This window comes from Corvus kubaryi, unplaced genomic scaffold (assembly GCF_017639235.1).
Source record: "Corvus kubaryi isolate FWS band 111438036 unplaced genomic scaffold, C.kubaryi_AGA036_p1.0 74, whole genome shotgun sequence".
NCBI classification, from domain to species: Eukaryota; Metazoa; Chordata; class Aves; order Passeriformes; family Corvidae; genus Corvus; species Corvus kubaryi.
This window is the reverse complement of record NW_024582061.1, coordinates 5,556,330-5,579,954: the sequence shown is the minus strand read 5'-3', so window position 1 is coordinate 5,579,954 and position 23,625 is coordinate 5,556,330. Positions and strand designations below refer to the sequence as shown.

General features: G+C 43.9%; 1 protein-coding gene across 1 annotated transcript; it reads right to left on the bottom strand.

Annotated features, from left to right (window-relative positions):
• Positions 1-11,062: 11,062 nt before the first annotated feature.
• Positions 11,063-18,035, bottom strand: LOC121675571 (killer cell lectin-like receptor subfamily G member 1). Its single transcript, XM_042051134.1, has 6 exons — positions 17,949-18,035; positions 17,250-17,474; positions 16,204-16,302; positions 15,714-15,865; positions 15,149-15,252; positions 11,063-11,783 (listed from the first exon to the last, which is right to left on the bottom strand). The coding sequence occupies exons 2-6, from the start codon at positions 17,470-17,472 to the stop codon at positions 11,663-11,665; spliced, it is 699 nt and encodes a 232-aa protein (XP_041907068.1). The 5' UTR covers positions 17,473-17,474; positions 17,949-18,035; the 3' UTR covers positions 11,063-11,662.
• Between the last annotated feature and the right edge of the window lie 5,590 nt (positions 18,036-23,625).

The following is a 23,625-nucleotide window of genomic DNA, read 5'->3' as shown; positions in this document are numbered from 1 at the left end:
ACTGTGTGCTGTCTACCAGGACAAGTCCCTTCTCTCCTATTTTGGGTGGTATTGTCACATACACACCTAGCTGTGTCTTGCCATGCCACCAATGGGAACTTCAGTTAGACCTGATGATGTGAGAAAGTCTTAAGATGAGTACACTGATGCATTTTCTGCCACTTTAAGGCCCTGAACAGTGATGGGGCCTCAGGGGCATCGCCAGCCCTGCCTGGCTGTGCCAGGCCCCTTGGGCCACCCATCCTGATGCCCGTGGCCCAGGACTGTTGGAATCTGTCCTGGCAGTGTCCCTGTCAGCCCCTCAGGACTGTGGGCGCCTGTGCTGGTGCTGCTGCAGCTTGGCTGGCCTGCAGCTGCCCACAGCCATGAGCCCGCTGAGGTCCTGCCCTCAGCCCTGCCTTCGCCAGGCCCTGGCCTGCCGGAGGGATTCCTGCCTCGTCACCTATGGATGGGGCTTGGCACCACCTCTGGCTGTGCCCCACTGCCTCTGGTGGGTGCAGTAGGACAGGTCCCATGTGCTGTGCCAGCCATATCCCTCACAGAGCCACTCATTCTTCCTGTGTCACCACAGCCCAGGCTGAGGTGGAACTCCCCATGGGAAGAAGTGGGAGAGGCCCAGGGGGTCCGCCATGCCACAAGGCCCTCTAAAGGTAGGAAGAGCAAAGATAAGGAAAGCTGGGATTCCTTGAAAAGGAAACCTGCAGTAGTGACAAATTAGGCTGCTTTTTCTTACGGATATTTGTGGCTTGAGAGGGAAGGAGTCCTGCTGGGAGCTGGCAAAACCAGAGGGTGCTGTTTGTTCAGCACCATGATTCCAAGCCAGGCTCCGGCAGTGTGTGAAGAGGAAAGGGATGCATGCTGTCACCTGGAGAAGCAGTGACAGACATGCCACTTCCTCTCCATCTCTCCCTCCTTCCATGGCACATGTGGTTTGTGTGGGTCCCTCTGGCTGAGGGGGCAGGAATGCTGCAGAGGGACCACTGGCTCCAGCCCGAACCCCTGAGCACTGAGCAAGAGAGTTGCTTGGAGTGATAAGAATTGCAGCACTGAGATTCACAGGAATAAAACTTGGTATGCTTAATAGGCCCTTTTCTTCCTGCTGCATACAGAGTGGAACCACTGTGAGAGCTTCTGTTGCTGCTACTGAGGGAGAAGCAGTAATTCATCCTACATTGGAGCCTGCCCGTAGCAGCAATTTCTATGCTCATATCCACTACTGTGACTGAAACAAGCTGCCCCTGTATGGCAGAAGGGTGCTGTGACTACAGCCAGGTGGACAGAGATGCAGCTAAAAACATACACTATTAGCTGAAATAATTGAATTTCAGTTTCAAATGCAATGAAGATTTTTCTGTGTGGGTTGTGGTATTGTCTGCTGGCTCAAGTAGAAAACCACTATTATCTAAGTAGTCTTATCTCTCACTCCCCATCTCACCCCTTTCCTAGGAAAAGGGTGCCACAGGGCTGTTTGTACCTGCCATGCTTGTTTGTGTCAGTGCATTTGCTGAGAGGCACTAACACAAGATGTGCAGGGCAGGACATTGCTGAATGTAATTCGCCTGGTCCAAATGTGAAACATCAGCTTGTGCTCCACGGCTGTTTTATTTATAACCTTGTTCTGTGGGTTATAGAAATTGTATTAAAGCAAGGCCTGGGGGAAATTATGAGCTCAGCTGGTTTAGAATGGTTAAATAATTAATACTCTGCCCTGGTCACTATCACTGCACCTGGGATCCTTTCTCCATCCTGATGCTTTCTTTTGAGGAAAATATTCCCCTGGAAAATATTCCCCTGAGAGTACCCAAGTTAAGAGATCACTTAACTTAGGGCCTTACAACATCACTGTGAAGGACATATATGGACTAACATAAGAAGTCCCAAATCATGCTAAACACTGATGTTTTCACTTCCTGAGATGAAAGAAACACTGATTAAAACAGAAATAAGATTTCCAGAGGGAGAAAGTCCAGCTCATTGTTGTCACTCAGTCTCAGATAAATGCTTCCCCCAGGGTGAGGCACAGAGAGTGACTGGAGAGCTCATTGCTCTTGCAAGACTGACTCAAGCAGAGCACAGCTGACCATGAACTACAGCTGCTCCAGCTTGTGTTGCCAAGCTTTAGGAGGTCTTTTTGTTCCTGGAAGCTTGCAGGTGTCCCAAAGCACAGCTCAGGCCTGGATATAGCTGTGTTATAGGAATTAGTTCATATTCTACCGAAAAAGCTGGATCTTGCAGCACCTTTCTGTAAAGGAAGGGTCTGAATTCTCCCTGATTTTGCACTCTGGCCAATGCCATCTGCATGTTGTATTGTTCTTTGGGAATTAAAAGATTGTTAATAAATGCTAAAAATAGTGATACATGGAAGCAGGAAGAGAATATAAAGGTCCTAACTTTCAAGTTACTGAAAGGGCAATTATTCAAGTTATTATTCAGGGGCATTGCTAGAACTGCATTAAGATTGAATGTACTGAATTATTAGCTGAAGGAAAAACTGATTGGATTCATCTCCTGTCCACTCTTCATTCCCCCCATATTTGGGAGGAGTCTTTGTCAGAACTCAGGACCCTGTTTTGGCTTTTTGTCACAACCCTCTCTTATCACTTGAGCTGCCTCTTACGGTTTCCACACACCGTTCAGAAACCTAGAGAGCTTTCAGGAGCTAGCAGTCCTTGTGCCTTACCATCCTTGAGCCAACTGATACCACCTTTTCAGGTTGATAAAACCTTGGGTTTGCTAGCTTGCTACTCGACCCCTTTCCAGTTTTCCATGTAGCAGCAGGCCTTTAGGTCAGTGAATGTAAATCCCTACATTAATAAATCCTTATTGTTTGCAGAGGATGTAACTCTTTGCTGTTGACTGGGGCAAAAGCATTCCCATTCAGTGTTCCCAGCACATGTGGCAAGACACAGATGCCACCAAATCCACAGACTGTTTCCTTGCTGCTGAAAATCCGGCTTTGCTCTCCCAGATATGATCCCTTCTGCTAGTGCTCAGCATTATGGATGCTGTTCCCAAGGGACTGATGGAGCACGGGGCGACAAGAGGGTGGGAACTGCCTGCAGAACTTGAGAGTGTTTCCTGATGTATCAGGGAGACCAGGAGTTCATGGTGTATTTACTTGTACAGAGTTCTCCTCCTTGGAGTAAACCCTTTATGTTTTCTTCGCCTCTTGCGTCCTGCAGTACCCTACTATTCCTCCAGTAGCACCTGCGCTTTTCCCAGCAAGATTAGCATGAACAGAAAGCTTTCCTTACTCCTTGATGTCCAGCTGCGTTCTCTCTCAGAGATGACAGAAGGCTGAGATGTTTTCTCTTGCAGCAGCCATCCCCTATCTCCATGACCTGGGGTTCAAAGAGATTTTGCAGCCAGTGAGCAGGGCTGAAAATGCCTCCCATCTCACATAATTCCCACATCATTCCCACAATGAGTACACACCTGTGAGCACACCACCTTGGCCACACACCCAGAAGTGTGGTTACTTCCTGTACCTTATGCTGGAAACACCACACCGTGCTCATCCCAAACACACCTGTAACACAAACATGTGCACCTTTTCTGCCACACGTCCCACCACAGAGTGGAAATCAATAGTGAAACACAGGATGGAAAAAATGCATGGAGTAATACACAGCCACAGGCTTCAGGTGATGACAGAAAAACTTGCAATTGTAAAAGGAGGGGAAAAAGAACCTGAAGCCCTCAGAAAAGTCTACAGCCACTAAAGTGCCTCTCATCTATGGAGTGTAAAGGATGCCAAGAAAGCATCATGTCATAAGAAATCTTGGAAAAAAGGTAGCCTGCTACATACAGCCATTTTTCAGAGGTGAAGAACCCTGAAATGTCTCTCTTTCTCTACCCTTTCCACTGAAGGTGAAGATTAGAGTCTGAAAAAGAAAGATCCTCCTGGCTAGGACTGGATTGTCCTGGGATGAAAAAGAGGGAGGCAAAGCTGGTGTATTTTCAGTTTGTGGAGTGCAGATGGAGGTAGTAGCATGGTGGAACAAGATGTGGGAGGGGAGTAAGGACAGACAAGTGAGGAGACTGCAGAATATAGATGAACCTGGCAGAATTGCATGGGAGGCCCAGCACTGAAATAACACATTGGTTGCCAAGGTGATGCCACCTAAAAAGAGGAGACTAGACAAGAATAAGGGAATAAAGGTAGGTATTTATTTGAAGGGCCTTCAAGATACACCCCGGGCAGACCAAAGGCTACACCCAAGATGGACCCTGGGTCATGAGTTCTTCACACTTTTATAAGTTTGGTTCATTTGCATATCAGGGTTAATTCTCCAATTATAACTTCAGTTCTTGTTGTAATTACCCCAAGTTTGTCTCCCTCTCAGAGGCTTTTAGTTTACACATTTTGGGACCTGGTGTCCTTGAGGTGGAAACCTAGAGAGGCTTTGTTATGTCTAACCAGCATGAGAGAACAGAAGTTAACAGGCCACAGGAAACTTCAGAGTTACACACTAGGCAGTACAGAATTTGAAAAATACAGAAGTTAAAACCTGAGGCATCCAAGGCAGGACTGACAAGGACTTAAACTAATGCCAAAGGTATTGCAGAAAAAACTCCTCCAGATTAGGTGGGTGGTTGCTCCAACAGGCATTCAGGCTGCAGGTACAGGACATCCTAAATGCTTTTGCCTGGTATCACATAGGAAATTCGTGGCAGAGCAAGAAGGGAACAGTTCACACAGAGATAATCCTTCTTTTTCTTTAGAGAGATTCTGAGCTCAAGAGCAAAATGAACATATAATTGAAGGAGTGGTATCACAATGCAGATATGCTGGCAATTGAATAAAGTATTTAGGAAAGAAAAAGTAGAAAACAATGGGCAAAACAAGACTTTTAGAATGAGAGCCGAGAAAGGCAGGAGTGAAGCTGGAATGTACTGTGCAAAAATGTATATAAAAATGATGGAGAAGGTGGTAATGCAGATTAGAATCTGAAATAAGTATTGTTCCACTTTCCAGTGGTTGTTCAGATGTAACATTGGAATATTTCAGATTTCACTTGGTGCATTTTTTCCAAGGGGCACACGGCAGGAAATGAGCAGTGACAGGTCTGATCATATTTCATTAGTTTGCATTTCATTGCTTCACACTTATATAATAAGTTCTATATGCCAGTCTCAGTTCTTTCAGAAATGATTTGTTCATACTCACAGTGGCCCCATGGGGTAGCTCTTATTGTCTCCAGCCTGCTGCTGGGGAAATGGAGGTGCAGACATGTGGACTGGCTTGCCTCAAGGCCATTCAATGAAACAGTCAGAAAAAAAAAAAAAAGCCTTGTCTCCCTGATCTCTAGAACTTCTAATAACAAGTTTCTGCTCTCTACACAGCACAATCTGAAATGTGGATTCTGTACATCCATTTATCTTTCATTAATGAAAGAACCCCCTCATTAGCTCTAGGAACACAGCGTTGTAACGTTTTGATGTTCTGCCATTTGTGGACTGGGAAAGCTCTGATTTCTTTGCCAGAAGCAGCAACAATAAGGTAGTTCCTCCTCTTGACATACTGCCAAGGAAACACTGCTGAATTGTCTTTGAGCAACAGCTCTCTTCAAAGCTCATTGATACATTTATCTGTGCCTTCTTTCTCTGGAACAAAATAGAAATCACAGTGCAGGCCTGGGAAAAAAAAAACCCAACATTTTCTTCTTGTCATTGGCATTTTGTTGGATTTTTGGCAACTTAAAAGTATTTAGTATCTGGTGTCCTATTTTAGTATGAACATGTTTCATAAAATTTGCAAATTTTGACTATTCCAGAAGGCAGAATGAAGTGGGTATTTGGACCAATTTCTGAGCTCTTGAAAAATCACAAAGCGCTAAGGCAGGTTCATATTTCAGCATATTCTTTTATTGTAATATTCTCATATTTTTCCAGAAAGCAGAAAACACAAGTAGGACATCTCATTCATTGTAGAATGAGCTGTAATTTGATGTGGTGCACTCACACTTCTCTTGACTCAGCCATTACAGGTCAGTTGCTCCCACAGCTTGGACATTTTCTCCCCTTTGTGCAGTTGGTTTTGGGTTGTCCAAACTACAAAACTACAAAAATTTCATTTGCAAAGGATTTTTGGTAAGATCTTGCTCCCCAGGGAGGATCTGAACATGCCACCTGGTCTAGCAGCATATTCTTGAACAAGATAATAAAGAAACAATTCTAAAAGGAAAGTAATCTGTGCAAAGGAAAGTAAGCTGGGCAATTCAGAGTAAGGTAGCAACAAGAAAAGAACACCACTCAGTGACTTAAAATCTAAGCTTTGCTTGCTAAGGGAGGTGGTATTAGTGGGTGGCTGGCAATTTCTAGCTGTGAAACACACACACATGCACAAATAATCCAACTGAAAACTCCATTTGTGTCTGTCAGTGGTACAAGAGGCAACAAGTCCATACTGAGCAGGGTTTCTGTAGCAAGACTGCCAGGCTGCCATGTGCTGGAGCAGCCAGGGAGCTGCCTCACAGCAACTTCCAGCTAACTTTGATATGGATGTGAACAGCCCAGGATGCTCCAGAAACCTCAGCCTGTCAAAGCCAGTCAGAAGACCCACGACAGAGAGCGTGACACCCCTGCTCAAACAAATTTTAAAAAGAGCAACACCCACAAAAGGGAGATACATGAGGAGACACATGGAAGAATTCATTGCTGGGGACATGGTTGGAGATGCACCCTTGGAAGGAGAGGCCCCATGCCAGAACAAGGACACGCCTGAGGGACTGTGGCTTGTGGAAAACCCATATCAGAGCAGAGGAAAATGAGCCAAATGCATGGATTGGCAGAGAGAAACCGCTGCATTCCAACCTCAGCCTCCTGCACTGCCCATCACATCCTTGAAGGGACTGGGAGAGACTGAGTGTAATGCATGGCAAAACCAAGGTAAGTTGGGACCCAGAAGGATGGGAGAGGTATTGGACTGACATTGGTTTGGGAGGAAGAGGAAGAAAAAAGGTGTTTACCTAAATATTTGTTTAATTGTTTAGTTTTTCTTTTTTTTCTCAATGGCCGAGTCAGTAATCAAAATTTTGCTCTATAGGCTGTTGATAAGTTAAATTAAATAAAATTCCCCAAGTCAAGATTGCTTTGGCCATGACAAGGGCCCTTACTCCACCTGGTAAAAGTATCCAAGAGCAGCCTGGTGGCACAGCTTGTTCATGTACCATTTCCAACTCAAGTTTAGTCTTCTGTGTGATGGGGGTCCTGCCCTCAGCAACAATTGTTTTGCTACCTAATGGAGATGGGCAGAAAGTCACCAATTTCTTCATTTTCAGGTCAGGCAAGGCTGCTTTAGCTTTCTCTAAATGTTAATTAATGGTCATTTCTGGTGTCACTAGTAGATTACAAGGATGTAAGGTTGTTATGAGTTCCTCTGTGTTTCTTTCTGATCTGTACCTGAATTATCTGGAGCAGCAAGGATGTAGTTCAGAGCCTTGGCTGAGTTTTCCCCCTAACAGCTGTTTGTGCTTTCCTTGTTTTCCCTAGGACTTACCAGATTCAGGTCTCATTTTGTCTGAGTGAGAGTTCTGGGCAAGTTGCATCACATGACAATCCTAACTTCCATTTTCAAAGAATCTCAAAGCAATCTACAGAGATTGATACTAAAATGATCATCCTGCTTATAGAAAGGCAGCCATTCTTTGAGCTGCAGAAAACAATCATGGATCACCTACCTGCAGGGTAGAAAAAGCATTAAAACATCATGGCTCTGAAGCAGGAGAGGGGGAATACTCTCTGCTGGAACTGGATCAATATTTGCAGAAATACTGAAGATAATTCACTCATGAGCATAGTTTGAAAATTTTATTCTGTTTCCAAATGGCATGGTTTTGATTGGAAAAATGAAAGATGTAAGCCATGCCTAATGTGGGAGTTTTGAAAGCAGTAAAAATGAAAGACAAATTTAGATAAGGAAAGAGCAGAGAAAAAAATCTCTAGGATGGCTACAATTGGGGGATAGTGTGTTTTCTGTGGAGTTTTGCATTGCCTCTTAAAAAGTACAGAAACAGAGATGGGTTGAACTAGTCTAACCTAGTGTGAGACAGAAAACCCCCAGTTATTCTCTGGAATAACAACTGCCATAAGCATTTTCTATTAAAAAACTCCTGTCTTAGTCAAAGGACTCAAATAACCACTGCTTACGTAAGATATTTGTCTGTCTGATGGGGTGTGGGAGCTATGAATCTCTGAAGTGTGGAACAGAGATTATAAAGTCACCAGATGGGACAGATTCAATAATGTTAGTGCAAGACCCAAGACCACAACATGAAGTAGGATTCCCTGCTATGAAGTTTAACCAAAAACTTGACAATCCTGTGAAAGTATTTGCAGTGTCAATGAGAACAACCATATCCTTCCAGCTGGATAACAATGACAAAGTAACTCATACACTTCTCTGGACCAAGGAGTCTTTAAAGGTTAGGAAAGAGCATCAAAGGAACCTTAAGAATTTACGCTGGAAGAAAAATCTTAGCTGCTTGTTTCTGCTTTCACTGGCACTACAGAAAAGCTTCAGTTTGGCTTCTATCAGAGCGTACTCTGTTCTAAAATCTGAGACAAGATTCTGCTCTAGGCTACATTCATGGCACTGAGATTGGTAGAGTTGCACAGTAACATCTTGCCTTGTCTGTAAGCACCAGCTTAAAATCTCTCTCCTTCTCTGGCATAAAAACAAGTAATTTTATAAAATCAGGTTTCCTTTAAGCAATTTTATTTCCTGGAGGATGTAACACTAATCAAATGCATTTCATCAAAATACTTGGGAATTTGGAAAAAAACCCCAAACAACAAACAGAACAACAAAATTAATTAGCAGGTCTGACTCACCCACATGCTTTATTTGATGACAACTGACAAGACTACAGTCAAGAAGTAATGAAAAATATTTTAAAGGAATTTAAATGTATTAAAAATATCAAAATTCAAGTCTGCAGAAATATTACATTTAATTGGAAGTTTATTTCAAACATATTACTTGCTGCTAGCTAATTACTGTTGCAAAGCATATTTTAAAGGTTCAAAGTGCTAAGAACTGCCAGATCTGGAAGCATCTGCTCCTGTAGGAAGTTGATAAGCCAGGTTTTTTTTACACACATGATATTTTCTTCTGCTTTCCAAACTAGCTGGTTAAAATAACATCTATTCTCAGAAGTTCTCATATGAAAATCAGTTGAAAGTTCCACCCCAAACCAGAATAGTGGAATTACTGAATATTTCACCCTTCTAATACCCAAAATGCTGGCAATACAAAAGAAGTCAGATCACAGTGAAAAATTCCCTTCTGCCTCTGTGATTAATATTATTAAACAAAATAGACTAGAGATACAAATTCTTTAAAAAATGCTGATTATCTTTGTTTTTTCCCCATTTTTTTTCCTGACACTGTGTACACAGCAGAACTGCCTTCAAATTGTATAAGATACCCTAAGAAAAAGCTTAGTCATTATCCCTGAAGGCACCATAGAACAGAAAGCTAACAGGGTTTTCACCAAGACAAAAAGCAAGGCAGATATATTTAATATTCTCCCTCTGTTTTTCTGATGAGCACCTTAGCAATGTACAGTGCCTTTAAAAGAAAGCTGTGCTACATATATATATATATATTTTTTTTTTTTTTTTTTTTAATGTGTGAACACTGGTTTCACTCCATAGCCCAAATAATCTTCCACATCTCCAGTGTTGTCAGTATAGTTTATAAACCTAATAGTTGATTATGGAAATGTCACAAACTTGCAGAAGTAACACAATCCTATTTCTTTCGTGCCTCAGACTCTTAAGGGAGAACAGGACACAAATTTCATGTGCAGAGAAAAGACTTGTATATTCATGAGGAGCCATCACACATATTAAACAGGACAGTGCTCCTCAGAGGCTAAAACAACACCCCAGGTGAGAGAAATTTAAAAGCCAAGAATCCTGCCTGATTTGCTTTACATTCCGCTAGGAAGAAATACAGAAAACAACAGAATTTACTGAAGTATTTGGAGCACCTCTGCTGTTTTTCTCACATGCTGTGTTGGGTTTTGTAATTTGAAGTGAATAGCTCTTAAAGAAAACTAATGAACACAAACAAGTAACTTTGCAACATGTTAATTAATTGCTTCTGAATGGGTTACAATTTTATAATAAACTAATGTATTATGAGAACTAAACATTCTTTAAGATATCAATGAAGAATGCAGGAAAATAATAATCTATTACTCTTGCATAATTTTAATTAACCTTACATTTTTTTGAATACTAAAGGGGTTCTAAAGATGAGATTTTCAGAAATATTCTTTAGGCAACAACTGTTTTGTCATCTCAAACCTCCTGGGTGTTACGCTAGCATCTCAATTTTACTGGTAAAAACCAGCTTTGTTGCTGTAACAAATATACTTCTCCCAGCTAATTCTAATAACTTATTATGTCACTGCTTAGGGCAATGAACCTAACAAAATAATCATTGGTATTTTAAGAAATACTGTCATAAAATAACACCAGTTTATCCCTAAAAAGTTATCACAGTCATCCTGTCAGGTAGTCAAGGTGTTGTTGCACAGCACAGGACTTTGTGTAACTGTGGCCTACTTGTCACAAAAATGGGAACTATATTTATCTGTCCACTGAATCCCATGGGAAGAAGTGCTGGATGAAGGGTCTGGCAGGATTTCTTTCAGGAGAGAGCTGTTCTGGAAGAAACTCTGAGCAGGGGGCAAACAGACCATTTAGGGGTGGTGCAGGGCACTTGAACCATGGCCAAGGTGGGTCTTAGGACAAAGGGACTGGAAGACAAAGGGCTGCACTCATTTGGTTACAGAAAAAAGTAAATTTGTCAGTCTTGAATCCCTTGGGCAGAGCTGGGGTAGGAAACTTCAGTGGCTGTAGCTGAACTTCTGCTGCAGTGTTATTGCAAAGTATTTCACCCCCTGCTCTCCTGACTCTGTTCCTGCCAGCAGCTTCCTTTTGCCCATTTATTAACTACCTAATGCATTAAGCAATAATATTGGAGCGGAAAACAGAAAAAGTGACTACTGAAGAAATTGTTAGAAGCAATTCATGTTTATTTGCATCTCAGCAGGGTAGCAGGTTTACTCCTTCGCAGCTATTTACACAGCAATGAAACACTAGAAGCCTTGCTCCAGTTTTCTCCAGGTACAAACATAAACCACAGAAGAATTTAGGTTAGAATGGTCCTGTGGGTATCATCTGATCACTTGCAAAAACAGGCCAACTTCAAACTTCAGGCTAGCTTTCAGTTTTGGTGCACGTCACCAGGGTTCACGAGAGAGAAATAAACTCAGAGCTTGTGTGAGCTCACAGATTACAAGCTCATGTCTCCCTAGGATTTCAAAACAGCAGTGACAATGCTCAAGTACCTCTGATAATGACTGAGAGACTCAGAGAAATCTATCCTCCCCCTTCTCTACTACTTTGAAGACTATCTGTCACTAGGTGAGGGCTATGAATGTGAACATCACCAGAGTGATCCTGAATGGAGCCAGGATCCAGCAGCACTCAGACCTCCTGTGGCATCTGCATTCATTCCTTGCACTGTGGCAGGTGGCACAGGAGCCAGGAGCTCTCAGGAGCTTTCTCTGAGCTCCTCTCACAGAAACTTCACAGGAATCAGGCCTTAGCACAGCTCTCCAAAGAATATCTCCTAAGGCAAGGTTCACAGAGGTGATTGAACAGATTTCTCACAGATCCATGGGGTAGGGACTTCACAGCTGGAAGCATGGATGGCACCATCCAGCAGAACAGCGCAGTTCTGCACACGGCTGTTGGACTTAACCCTGTGGGAGACAGAGCACACAAGCAGAGGCACATTAGAGAGGGATCTCCACTTTGGCAGATGGAAGAACATCTCACAGCTTTGGAGGGAAGAGATCTGCTGCAGTTAGACTTCATGAGCTGATGTCAGGGAGGATCCATCCTGGGACACGGGAGGTCTGGCAGTGGGACCTGTCTGGAGACTTGCAGATTGCCAGTCTTTCCAGTCTCTTACTGGGCTCTCCATTTCCCATCGCTAAAGAGCAAAATGTTCTGTTCCACAAGGGATTTTCTGCTGTTCTACTAAACACATTTGGGACAGAAAGTATAAAATATCCCAGTTAAAGTATCCCGTTAAAATCATCTTTATGGGTATGTGAAAGGTGGAAGCCTCTGCCTCATTAAGGTTATCCAACCAAGGACTCCTTCAGTGCAAAAGAGCATAATGAGGACAAAGTGATAAAACAGAAATCCGCAGACACAAACATTCAAGAAATAACAGACAAAACTGTTCGGGTCCCTCCCCCCTGCCATGGGGTCCTGGGAGAGGGGCCCTGAGGGGAGGCACGGGGTTTCCCTGCCCCTGGTCAGCCTCGTTCCCCATTGTTGTTTTGTGTTCCCTGCGCGGGCAAGGACCCTCGGGTCCCGTGATTGAGCAGTTCCTCGGCAGATCCCGTCCATGCGGCTGGAGAAATAAACATCTCTGAAACATCTATCAAGAATCAGCCTATATATATTTCTTTTCCACGACCGCCTTGTTTGATACGCATGTTACAGTAATGCCCACTGTAACAAATGGTAGAGAATGCGGGCAAGACACCGATCCCTAAGGACAGAAAATTCGTGAGTAAAAGCCACTCTAGATCTCTCTCTTCTCATCTTGGTTTGGATATTCTCTCTGGACTATGGAAGAATCGTGGGAAATGTGGCTCTGAGTCACAGAAAGAAATGTATCTAGAAGTTGAAGGAATCCTTGAACAACAAAACAAGAAAGTACTTGTTCCGAGAGATCTAGAACATTTTTTTAACTGACTTTTCAAAAATTTTTTCTATATTTCTCGAGACTTACTTTTTGATATTAATCCTCCTGGAACTAGTCTTGAGTGTTTTTGGTACGAGATCTGGGATAAGATAAGGGATCAAACAAAACATGGACTAGCGACAGAACCTCTCCATGGATCAATTGCAATCAGTGAAGCTCTTCAGGAGCATTTGTATGGTCCCATTACCCCTAGAGCAGAAGATGGCCATAATCCCGTGGCCGAGGCCGCGCGGCCGCCATCCCAGGAACGCGTGACTGCAGCCATGCTGGTGGAGGTGCCTGTGCTGGATGCGCCCGGCCCCCTCGGGAGTACGCGCCTTATCGTGGACCCCATCCCTGTCTTGGGGTCCCCGGCCACGCGGCCGCGAGTGAGGGAGCGATGCCACAGGCGCCGCGGGTGCCGTGGGCCACGAGCAGCCAGGAACCGGGCATCGGCGTGGCAGGCCGCTCTGAGCACACGGCTCGGAGAGCCCTGCGGAGGGAGAAGCGGCGGTTTCCACAGCGACACGAGAAGCCGCTCAGCGCCAAGCCGAAACGGGGCCACTCTCAAAGCAGCGTGGAGCTGGTGGAGCGGAACCGCTCACAGGGCACAGAGCTGGCGGCGATGGCAGCGTGGGGCCACGCAGAGCCCGGACACGCGCCGGAGCAGCGCCGCTCGGAGAGCGCGGAGCAGCCGCAACGCGGGGGCCCGGCCGAGACGCCGGAGTCGGCGAGGCGGCGGCCACGTGGGACCAGCAGCCACGACGAACACACAAGCACGTGATAGGAGGCGTTATAGCAACGAAAATCACAGGAACTGTGAAACAGTACAATGTAAAAAACAACTATGGATTTATAACACGAGATGATACAGGGGAAGATTTATTCATCCATAGAACTGCCATTAAAAAGAATAACCCTAAAAATTACCTGCAAAGTGTAGGAGATGGGGAAGTTGTACAATTTGATATAGTGCAAGGAAAGAAGGGTTTACAAGCAGCAAATGTCACTGGGCCTGGAGGTATTCCAGTCAAAGGCAGCCGTTATGCACAAAATTATAAACAATATCCATCCCAGCAGCTTCCCTACCCACAGCCTACTTCCCCCTTTTACCCTATACCCAATATGAACCCCTTCCTAAATTCACCCCATCCCCAGTTTATTCCTAATCCGTTTTTCACCCCATGGCTTCCCTATACAATTCTGTTTCCCTACAATTCCTCTCCGATGCCGAGGAGGGGATGAAACAGGGGAGGGAAGAAATTAAACCCTCTCCTGCCTCAGTTTCCCCACAAAGCATGCCCAGAGAGTCCTGTCTCCCTTCTGTCAGCCTTAAGATGTTCCAGAGAATCTGTCTGGACATTTAAAGGCTCAGGAGGGTGGCTTGTTTTGTTTTAAAACTGTTCTTGTTATGTTTATCCAGTTGTTTTCAATGTAAAGTTTTAAATCTCCTTTTATTAAAATAAACGGGTGAAATGTTGGGTCCCTCCCCTGCCATGGAGCCCTGGGAGAGGGGCCCTGAGGGCACAGACACGGGGTTTCCCTGCCCCTGCTCAGCCTCGTTCCCCATTGTTGTTTTGTGTTCCCCTGCACGGGCAGGGACCCTCGGGTCCCGGGATTGAGCAGTTCCTCGGCAGATCCCAGCCATGAGGCTGGAGAAATAAACATCTCTGAAACATCTACCAAGAATCTGTCCATATATATTTCTTTTCCACAGGCCACCTTGTCTGATACGTGTGTTACAGTAATCCCCACTGTAACACAAAACTGCAAAGACTAAAAGTCTTCAGCTACTAATTGATGGGCAGTCAAAAACCTCCAGGCACAGCTTTGGACAGGGGCACTCTGGGCTTTGTAACTGACAAGAAAGGTGGGGTGAAAGCGGAGCAGGAGGATTTGAGTACATTCAAGGTGGGCCTGTGTGCCTGTGCAAAACTTGTTGAGGAACTTTCAGAGGACAGGGAGCAAAGAGAGGGGATCAGGTAAAGCAAGGGATGGGTCTGAGCCTCTGGGAGCAGCTGATGATTGCAGGCAGCTGTGTCACAGTCCTTTGCTTCCATGTGTGCCTGTAACCGTGTTTATGTTTCTGGGACAGAAAACTGGTGGGACCTACAGACGGGAATGTAGCAGCTGTGTCCGTTAGCCTGGGATAGAGACTCCCAGGTCTACATGCACCCAGCTGGGATCTGGCAGCTGGGCAGGAGGAAGCCCTTATCTGCTAGAGCCTATGAGCTACTCTGAACATCCCTTAGCAGCTGTGTTCATTGCTGGCTGACTTCTGTCAAATACCGATGGGACTTTTCATGTAAGAGGGGGGAAGGATCTCAAACCTTTTATCTAAAAGTACAAAGGAAACACCATACTCACTTTTTGTCACTCAGTTTTGAGCCGTCTTCCCAGGCCCAGTCACCATCAGTGCTCCTCTGCAAACCAATCCAGTGGGATTTGGTGTGTTCTGTCAGGAAGAAGTCCTAGGAGGGATGCAAAGGCAGAGAGATGAGTAGACTCGGAGAAACTGATCCTAAAACGGAGAAACCCAGCCAAGTCCTGGGTTCTGAAGGGCAAAGAAAGGAGTGCTGTGTGAGAGAGGAAGTTTTGGGGCCGTCTCTCAATGTGAACACCTATTGCCTTCCTTCCTACAGGGACCTGCTTTGTGAGACTCAGCATTTCAGAGAGCCAGGCAGCTTCCTCAGCTCTGGGTTCTGAGGGCTGAACTCGTGACAAACGAAGCTCAGCTGCGGCAGGCAGAGAGAAGCAAGTCCCTCTTGCAAAGTGTCTAAGGGAAAGCCTTGTCTTGCCAATGCAGGAAGGTGGTGGGGGGGTCCCAGGAGCCTTTTACACTCTCCCTTCCTCCCAGAGGGGAGGAACTGGCCCTAACTGCCTGGGACTTGCTCCCACTTCATGCTGCCCTTGCCCCTGCAAAGGCACCCACCATTTCATTGGTATTGCTGATCACCAGGAGATGAGCCCCCTGTGCCCGGCAGGATTCCTGGCTGGAATTCCAGTCCTTCTTCTCCTTGGAGAAGGAGTAACACTTGTCTCTGTAGGTGACCCACTGCTCAGGGCAGCATGGACATGGACAGCCTGAAAAAGAATCATACATGTCTCTTCCCATTCATAGTCATAGCCTAGTTCCTTACAAACACTTTTCACAAATATGTTCTTTCAGAAGATTATTCTCCCCAGTTACAGGAAAGCCATCCCCAAAGCTCTTCTGAGACAGGCAAAGAATCAGTCTCTGAAGGAATCTGTGAACGGCATCCATTTTCCAGATGGAAATAGGTGAGAGAGCAAGTCTTCTTTTAAAAAGAAGAGGTTCATGCTCTTCTTGGACCAATGAGCAGATTTCAAGAACTCTACTGTGCTCCCTGACAAAGTTCTAAATTCAAATGAAGTATTTTCAGTGAAGGAGATTTATTTACCCTTGGTAATAAAACCCACTGTTGTTCCCAGCAATGCCAAGAAGAGGATCCCTAGAATCACTGCAATAATCCAGCAGGTAGTAGAGGAAACAGGAGGACCTAACAAGAAGAAAAAGAATATAAATGTGAGAAAGGTGAGGTTTTCTCAATGGGATCAGCTCTAAAGCTATAATTCATGTCAAACTGCAGTGTCAGTTTACCTCAGCCTGCACTCATGTCAGAGTCCAGCAATGTCTGACAGGGTTCTTTTCGATATTCCACACATTGGTAATTTAACATTTAATAACAAATTTGCTTATTTGAAGACATGTGATGTTTCATCAGATTCTGATTTAGCAGAATCAACCACAGCTATGTGTTGGAAGCACAAGTGCAAATTAGCAGAATGTAGCCATTTCAATACACAGATGAATCACAATACAAATGTGATTCTCAGTGGCAGAATTTATGATTTGCTCACCATTGCAACGCTGGCTGGCACCAGGAAGAAATATGTATTAGGCTGAGCAATATATACACTGCCCCCATGCTGGTCTGGCTAACTTAGACATTCACGTTCTTTTGATTAACTCATGGACAAAAATTTACACAACGAGCTGATGTGATCAGCTGATCCACCCAACTGATACAAACGTTAATCAAAAAAGTGGTATCTCTCTGGTCCCCTTTTTTTTTCCTGCCAGCCATATTCAGTCACTGCATACTTCATGAGTACATTGCACTTTCCTCTGAGACTCCCTCCCTTGAGACTTACCCCACTGTAGGGGCTTATTGATCAGTCACAACTCAGGTTTACATCTGAAGGGAAGTCCAAATACAATGAGTGTTTTGATACAGCATCAACAGAAGTTCTTAGATCACTCTGTTGGAGCTGCAAGTCTCCAATTTTAACCTACCTTGAACTGCCCATCCTTCCCAATCTCAAACAGCAGGACAGAAAGGAAAACTTTTTAGTACACAAATGCAAATCTCTGATTCAGACATGAAATCTGCTAGACTGCTTATTTACTAACGTGTGTATCTTTTCCATTAATAACAGACTTTACCTTTGTTCTTGGTGTCCTTGTCCTCCTCTGTTCTTTGTCCCCTCCTCTGTTTCTCGGCAGTTCTGCATTTCACATTCAGATAGACGTGCTCCTTTTTATTCCTGACACATGCTTTTAAGTGTTGCTTTTCTTTACTTTGCTTTACTTGGAATTCAGAAGTCCCATCCACCACAAAGCCTGGGCCTGGGTCACTAGAGCTTTCCTCACAGCACTTTGGAATCATATCTAATGACAGAGCGTATTATTAGCAGAAAAGTAATATACATAAGGAATAATGTCATACATCAGCTTTTTGGAATACAAAATGGTTTAAGCAATGACAATAGCTCACAAAGAAGTCAATCTTTCTTGATTAAACTGCTGCTCTCATGCTCCATAAATCATTGTTAGACAGGGAAACTTGCTTTGACAGGGGAGTGAAGCCATCTAGCATTCTTCACATCATATAAATAAGCAATTTAGGCTTGACCAAGATGAAAAAGGTGAAGAATTCAATTTCCTCATGTAGCAAACAGGTAATTCTAGTGGGGTAATTAACAGATTGCATTTCTCTCTTTTACTGCAAGCCCCGTTAACGGAAGCAATGCAGGCTCATTTGATCTGTATCAACATTCTTAATTATACCAATTTATTTATATCAACAACACAGCAAAACACGAGAGCCTGAGAACTGGGACAGGAAAATTGAGGGAGGATTACCTTAACTCCACAGGAGGAAGCTGAAATGTAATAGCAGAACAGGTGATGCCTCTGTGCTACTCTCCTTATGTGACTCTGTGGGATGACAAAGCAACCATTACCATCTGACTGAAAGAGGGCAGCTGAGAGATGAGAAATAAGTATTGTGGTGACCCACACAGGAAATTTGAATTCTTCCACTCCAGAGCTAAGCTCTACCATTTCAGACTTGTAGTGACAACCATGACAACCTGTTCCTGCCATAGTTGCACCAAATGCTGTTTGACCTGTTTTTTAATACCATGTTCACGGAGCAAGAAAATATATTGAACAGGTTCTATCTGTAGAATCCATTACTAAAATCATATGCTTGGACTGCCAGTCTTTTTCCACAACAAAAATTTCAGTCTCTCTGACCCGTCCAACAGTATCAGCCTTTCCACTCAACTCTTTGATTTGTGTAGAAAAAAGTTGCTCACATTTGCTTAAGGATAAGTTGGGACTTCGCTTCACACGGAAAAGAGAAATTGGCTGGTTGGTTTCCAAGGATCGCTCTGAACTGAACATGGTCCATCCCAAAAAGCAGGATACAAAACAAAGGCGGCAGTGGGCCTGCATGGATGAGCAAGGGGCTCCTGACTAAACTCAAACACAAAAAACAAGTGTACAAGGTGTCAGCAAACCCAGAGATTTCCATAACTTGCACAAATGGGGTTAGGAAAGCCAAAGACTACCTGGATTTGAATCTGTGGGGGAATGTGAAGGGCAGCAAGAAAGATTTCTCCAGGTACATAAGAAAGACAAAAACTAGGGAGAAAATGTGGGCCTGCTGCTGAATATGCAGTGGTCACAATGGACATAGACTCAGCACCTTCTTCATCTCAGGTACATGAAAACTGTAATAAAGTCAAGTGCAAGGTAGACTTACCCTTGGTGGAGGAGCATGTAAGTGAAATGTGCCTATACAAGTCCATGGGCCACCAGTTCCCACAGCCCACGAGTGGAGCTGATGTCGTTGCAAGGGCACTCTCAATGGCCTTTGAAAGTTGATTGGGAGAGGTCCCTGAAGACTGGAAGACAGCAAATGTCTTCAAGAAGACAGGGAACAAGAGGACAGCCAGTCTGACATCAGGAACTGACATTTTAAAATAAATCTTTACAATAAACTTTTGGCTACTGAAGCAGACCCCTTGGGCTTGGACAGGTTGCTCAGTCTTGTGCTGTGTGGCCTAATAAGGTCTAAAGGAGATCTTTCACAGCCTCCACATCCAAAGATCTCCTCCTCCTCCCTCACTGCACTTTGTGTGGTGTGTGGTTCAAGGGGCTGGCAGGTCCATGCCATCTTCAGGGACGGTTCTGTAGGAGTGAGCTCCAGGATGCTATTAACCCATTTTCATAGACTAATTCTGTGGCTTTTGATATTTCAAACTCATCCAGACAGGGTAGTGATTCAGGGGGCAAAACAAGCTAGCACAGTTCCTCCTAGTAATTCTGCCATGCAGTATAACCTGCAAGATCAGAATCAGTTGTGCACACAGCAGAAATCACACAAAGGATGAACACTGACCGAAGAACTTTAGCCCTGTTTTACAAGTTTGTGGCTCCTTGTGGGCAGATTTTTGACATAAACATCAGACTTCTCCCACTTGCCAGCAAGCTGGATCTAAATACTGCTCCCATATTCCTAATTTCTTCACTGTGCTGCTGTTGTTGACTGTATACTCTATCGAAAAAATTAAATACAGAATGCAGGATTGAATTCAATGAAATCAATAAAATCAGTAATTCAGCATAAGAGATTAAGTAATTACACTTATTAAAACCTAACTCATCAAACTAAATGCTCCCCTCGAGCTCGGAGCTGGAGTATATTTGTTCTGAAAATACACATTCAAAAAAAAAAAAACTTTGATCACAGACCATTCAACTTGTATCTGGTTCCTCTTTTTTTCTCACAAACAGTAAACCACAGTAAATCCACACTTTGAAAATGTAACACCAGCTCACAGGAAATACTTCTTCTGAAGATGTTAGTTTAAACCAGGCAGGAAACATCAGCTTGTCTTGAAGACAGAATGAGGTCAAGAGCTGAGAGCTCCAGCTCAGCTGTGGATGTGCTATTGGTACAGTGAAGAAAGTAATAACTGACCACAGGCAGACTCAGGCACAAATATTTAATTGCTCTCACTCTTGTTGCAATGATTCAGGTGAAAAGTAAAGAAAGATGTCTTCAGTGGCAGCAGCTCTGCTATAGACTTTCCACATCAAAATATTCTCTTCTTACCCACCCAAGCCTCATCCTTCACCTCCATGTACTGACGTTTGAAGTACTAATCATAGGAAGCTGATCAAATAAACAAATAAAATGCTTCTTCAAGGCCATGTGGGAGCTGAGTACATCCACTTCATTACAGTCAAGGTCCATTTAAATGCACAAGAGCATAATAAGCCACAGAGACACAAACCTGGTACACATAAAATAACAGAGAGAGCATTTTCCACATAATATCAGAGGATGGATGTGAAATTCTGTGTTGTTTTATTTCTGAAGCTGTTGACCTTGTGTCATAGGTTAGCAAGCATAGTCCCGGAAGGGATGTCCTTGCTAAGGGGTGCTTACAGCTTCCTCTGGGACCTGATAGAACCTATCAGCTGGCCAGTTTGAATATGGACAATTCTCTAAGCCACTTAAAGTTGTGATCACCTCTGTGATCCACATTTAAGAATAGGCAAACTCCCCCACCAAGCTCTCTCTCGTTTCCGGCGCTGGGACAGGTGGCTGCGGGCCCCGAGTGGGGGCCAGCGGGCCCAGCCAGGCCCTGCTCGGGCCAGGCCGGGCCGGGCCACGGCCATCCTGGAGCCATGGACCTGTTCCAGCCATGGAACCCCCCCCACTGCCTTGCCGTGGGCAGCCGGAGCGGCTCGGCTCTCCCCCCTCTCCACTGCGATAAGAAAGATTCAACATTCCAGCTGCAAAGCTGCAAGGCCGAGGTGAGATTAACCCTTTTATTGCTGTGAAGAGCAGAAAACCTGAGGGAAGAGAGAGAGGAGATGCTTAAAGCTGAAATTCTGTTGTGAAGCTATGATATATCAGAGTATCCTGTTGTAATTTCATGAAGATATGGGGGGTGGAGTGTTCAACTTGTGAGCAAAAGCACCTGCGCTGAGATAGGCAGATGCTGACGCAGCTGTAATTTCATGAGAAGTTTGGACAGGGAGAGATGAACCAGATGAGGACTTTTGCTCCAAACGGGAAAGGAGAAAACCTCAGTCCCTAGAGATGTTCCCAGAGATAGTCCTAAAGATGAAGATGATGAAGACCCTTTGCTCCCAGGGAAGGAGAAGGGCCTCTGTTTTTGTTTCTGAACGGCTCAACCTTAAAATTGTACCCCAAAAAACTTCAAGAGTGGACCCTCGAAAGCAGTTGCGGGAAAAGCTGCAAGTCGGGGGAAGGGACTCACATGCAGGCAGAGAGACTCCTCTTCCTAAATGGACTGAACAATATTTGGAAGTGGGCGGCTGTCTCGTTGTGATACTGTTTTCATAGCACGAGCAAGAAGAGACTTCTCTTTCTAAATGGACTGAACAAGGTTATTATGGAAGTGGTAACAGACTGAACATCTTAAGGGTTGTCTTTTTACATTGCCAGTGGGAGAAGGGAGGAAGGTGGGGGGAGGAGGAGAGTTCTGAAGGTGGTATAATTTTTTTTTTCCTCTTTTTTTCCCTTCTTTTAGGTCTGTTAATAAACTTCTTTATATTCTTTCAAGTTTGGTGCCTACTTTGCATTTCTCCTAATTCTTATCTCACAGCAGATAAACAGTAATGAGCATTTTGGACCAAACCACTACACCTTGAAAAGATGAGCAAAATGAAATGAAAAATCAAGACAGGCAATTTGTCTTTAATGCCCTCATTATTTATCTTTGGTTTAAGATCAGCATGAAGAACAATTCCACTCAATGGTTCTTGTGGATCCCTTCCAACTCGGGGCGTTCTATGACTTCTACTTATGATTCTATGAAGTAAAATGCCTCTTGGGGAAGTGGGGGCTGTTTAAAAACAAGGCAAGAGGAAAACCCCAGGCCACCTCCTCCTTTTGTCATAGGTAGAAAGACCTGTTAAAACATACAAAAATATGAGACTAATGTGAAACCAATGTAAAAAAAAATTAGCCTTTTTATGTGCCTGGAAGATTTGGGGGGGGGGGGGGGTGAAATTATTGCTATTTCTTGATGGTGCAGCACCTGCTATAAATAAAACCACAACCTGTAGGAGGTAGCATATAAACCAGTGCACTCACATCCCCATTACCAAACCACAGTCCTCACCAAAAATGCAATTCTGTGAACACAGAAAAGCAAGACTACTGCTTCTGTGTGACTGAATGGGAATCCTGTGAAACATACCCACTGTAGCACTAAAAAGATTTTGGAGTTCAAAGCCTCTTAAAAAGCTCATACTGCTCATATGTGGTTTCAGAAAATTCCAAGCATGGTGGAGCCCAAATCACACCAGGAATATTTAGTGTCTGTGCCTCCTGTCTGTTGTCACTTTTTGGAAGATTTTTTTCACTCTCTGCCTGCTCTGGACAGGATTTCCTCATCCTTAGGAGATCTATTGGATCTAATTCAGTCTCTCACTGAAAAGTGATCAGACGGCTGAAGAAGACAGGTAGCAGAGATAAACCTTTATGTGCAATGAAAGACAAGTAACATTTGAGAAGAACAGAGAACAATCTACCAGAAAATAACTAAATTATGCAGATGGCCCTGTCATCTTTGAGAAAATTAAATATAATAATTAAAAGTCAATATTTTTCATGGGAACAAAATATTCCAGTTAAACAACTAAAACAAAGTCTCTCTCTGAAAATTGAAAAGCCATGATTCTCCATGAAACAACTGTGAATAATTTCCACAAAGCCCTCAGTGGGTTCACTAAGGAGGAGATTCATGGGTGAGTCTACACTGATCCTAAAATGGAGACTGCTGTGTGGAAAAGACTTCTGTATAGCCTACTTTAAAAAGCAGGAAGAGTAGTTAAACCAGGGCAACTCCACATGTACAATTACACTTATGCCACTATAAAACTTATTTTAATTTAGATTCAGTCACTTCCAAACCAACATAAGTTAACCTGGGGAAGACAAATCAGAGTGCTTACATTCTTAGAATGAGTAAGGTCACTTGATTGAAGGGAAATTCAATTAGATCTTATCATATAGCAGGAAAATGTCTTTCTGTGGGCAAATTCATAAACAGGGTCTTGGAGAAGATTTGCTTTCAGGGGAAACCAAACCAGATCTTTTGTTAGAGGTTGTGAGGTGCTCAGCATCCTGAATTCCCATGGATTTCCTCGATCAGAGTTTTCACAACAGAAATAAAATACAAGCATTTGTGTAAACTGGAGCATTGCTTTCTGTGCTCTAAGAACAGTGCTGCAATTGTTACCTTTAGCTCTCTGTTTAACAAGGTTTCCTGTGCATTATTTGTCAGGTCTGCAGGAGCACTGGGGATGCTTTCACAGCTCTTGGATTGTATTACCTGCCTGAAACACACCCATCTTTCACAGGCAAGACCTTTCTGAATATCCCATTCTTGAGCAGGACGTTTGAAGCAATCAAATACTTTTTAAATGAATAGTTTATTCACCAAAGATAACTGTGAATTTGACGTAATTTAGCAGGTAGCTTTGAAAC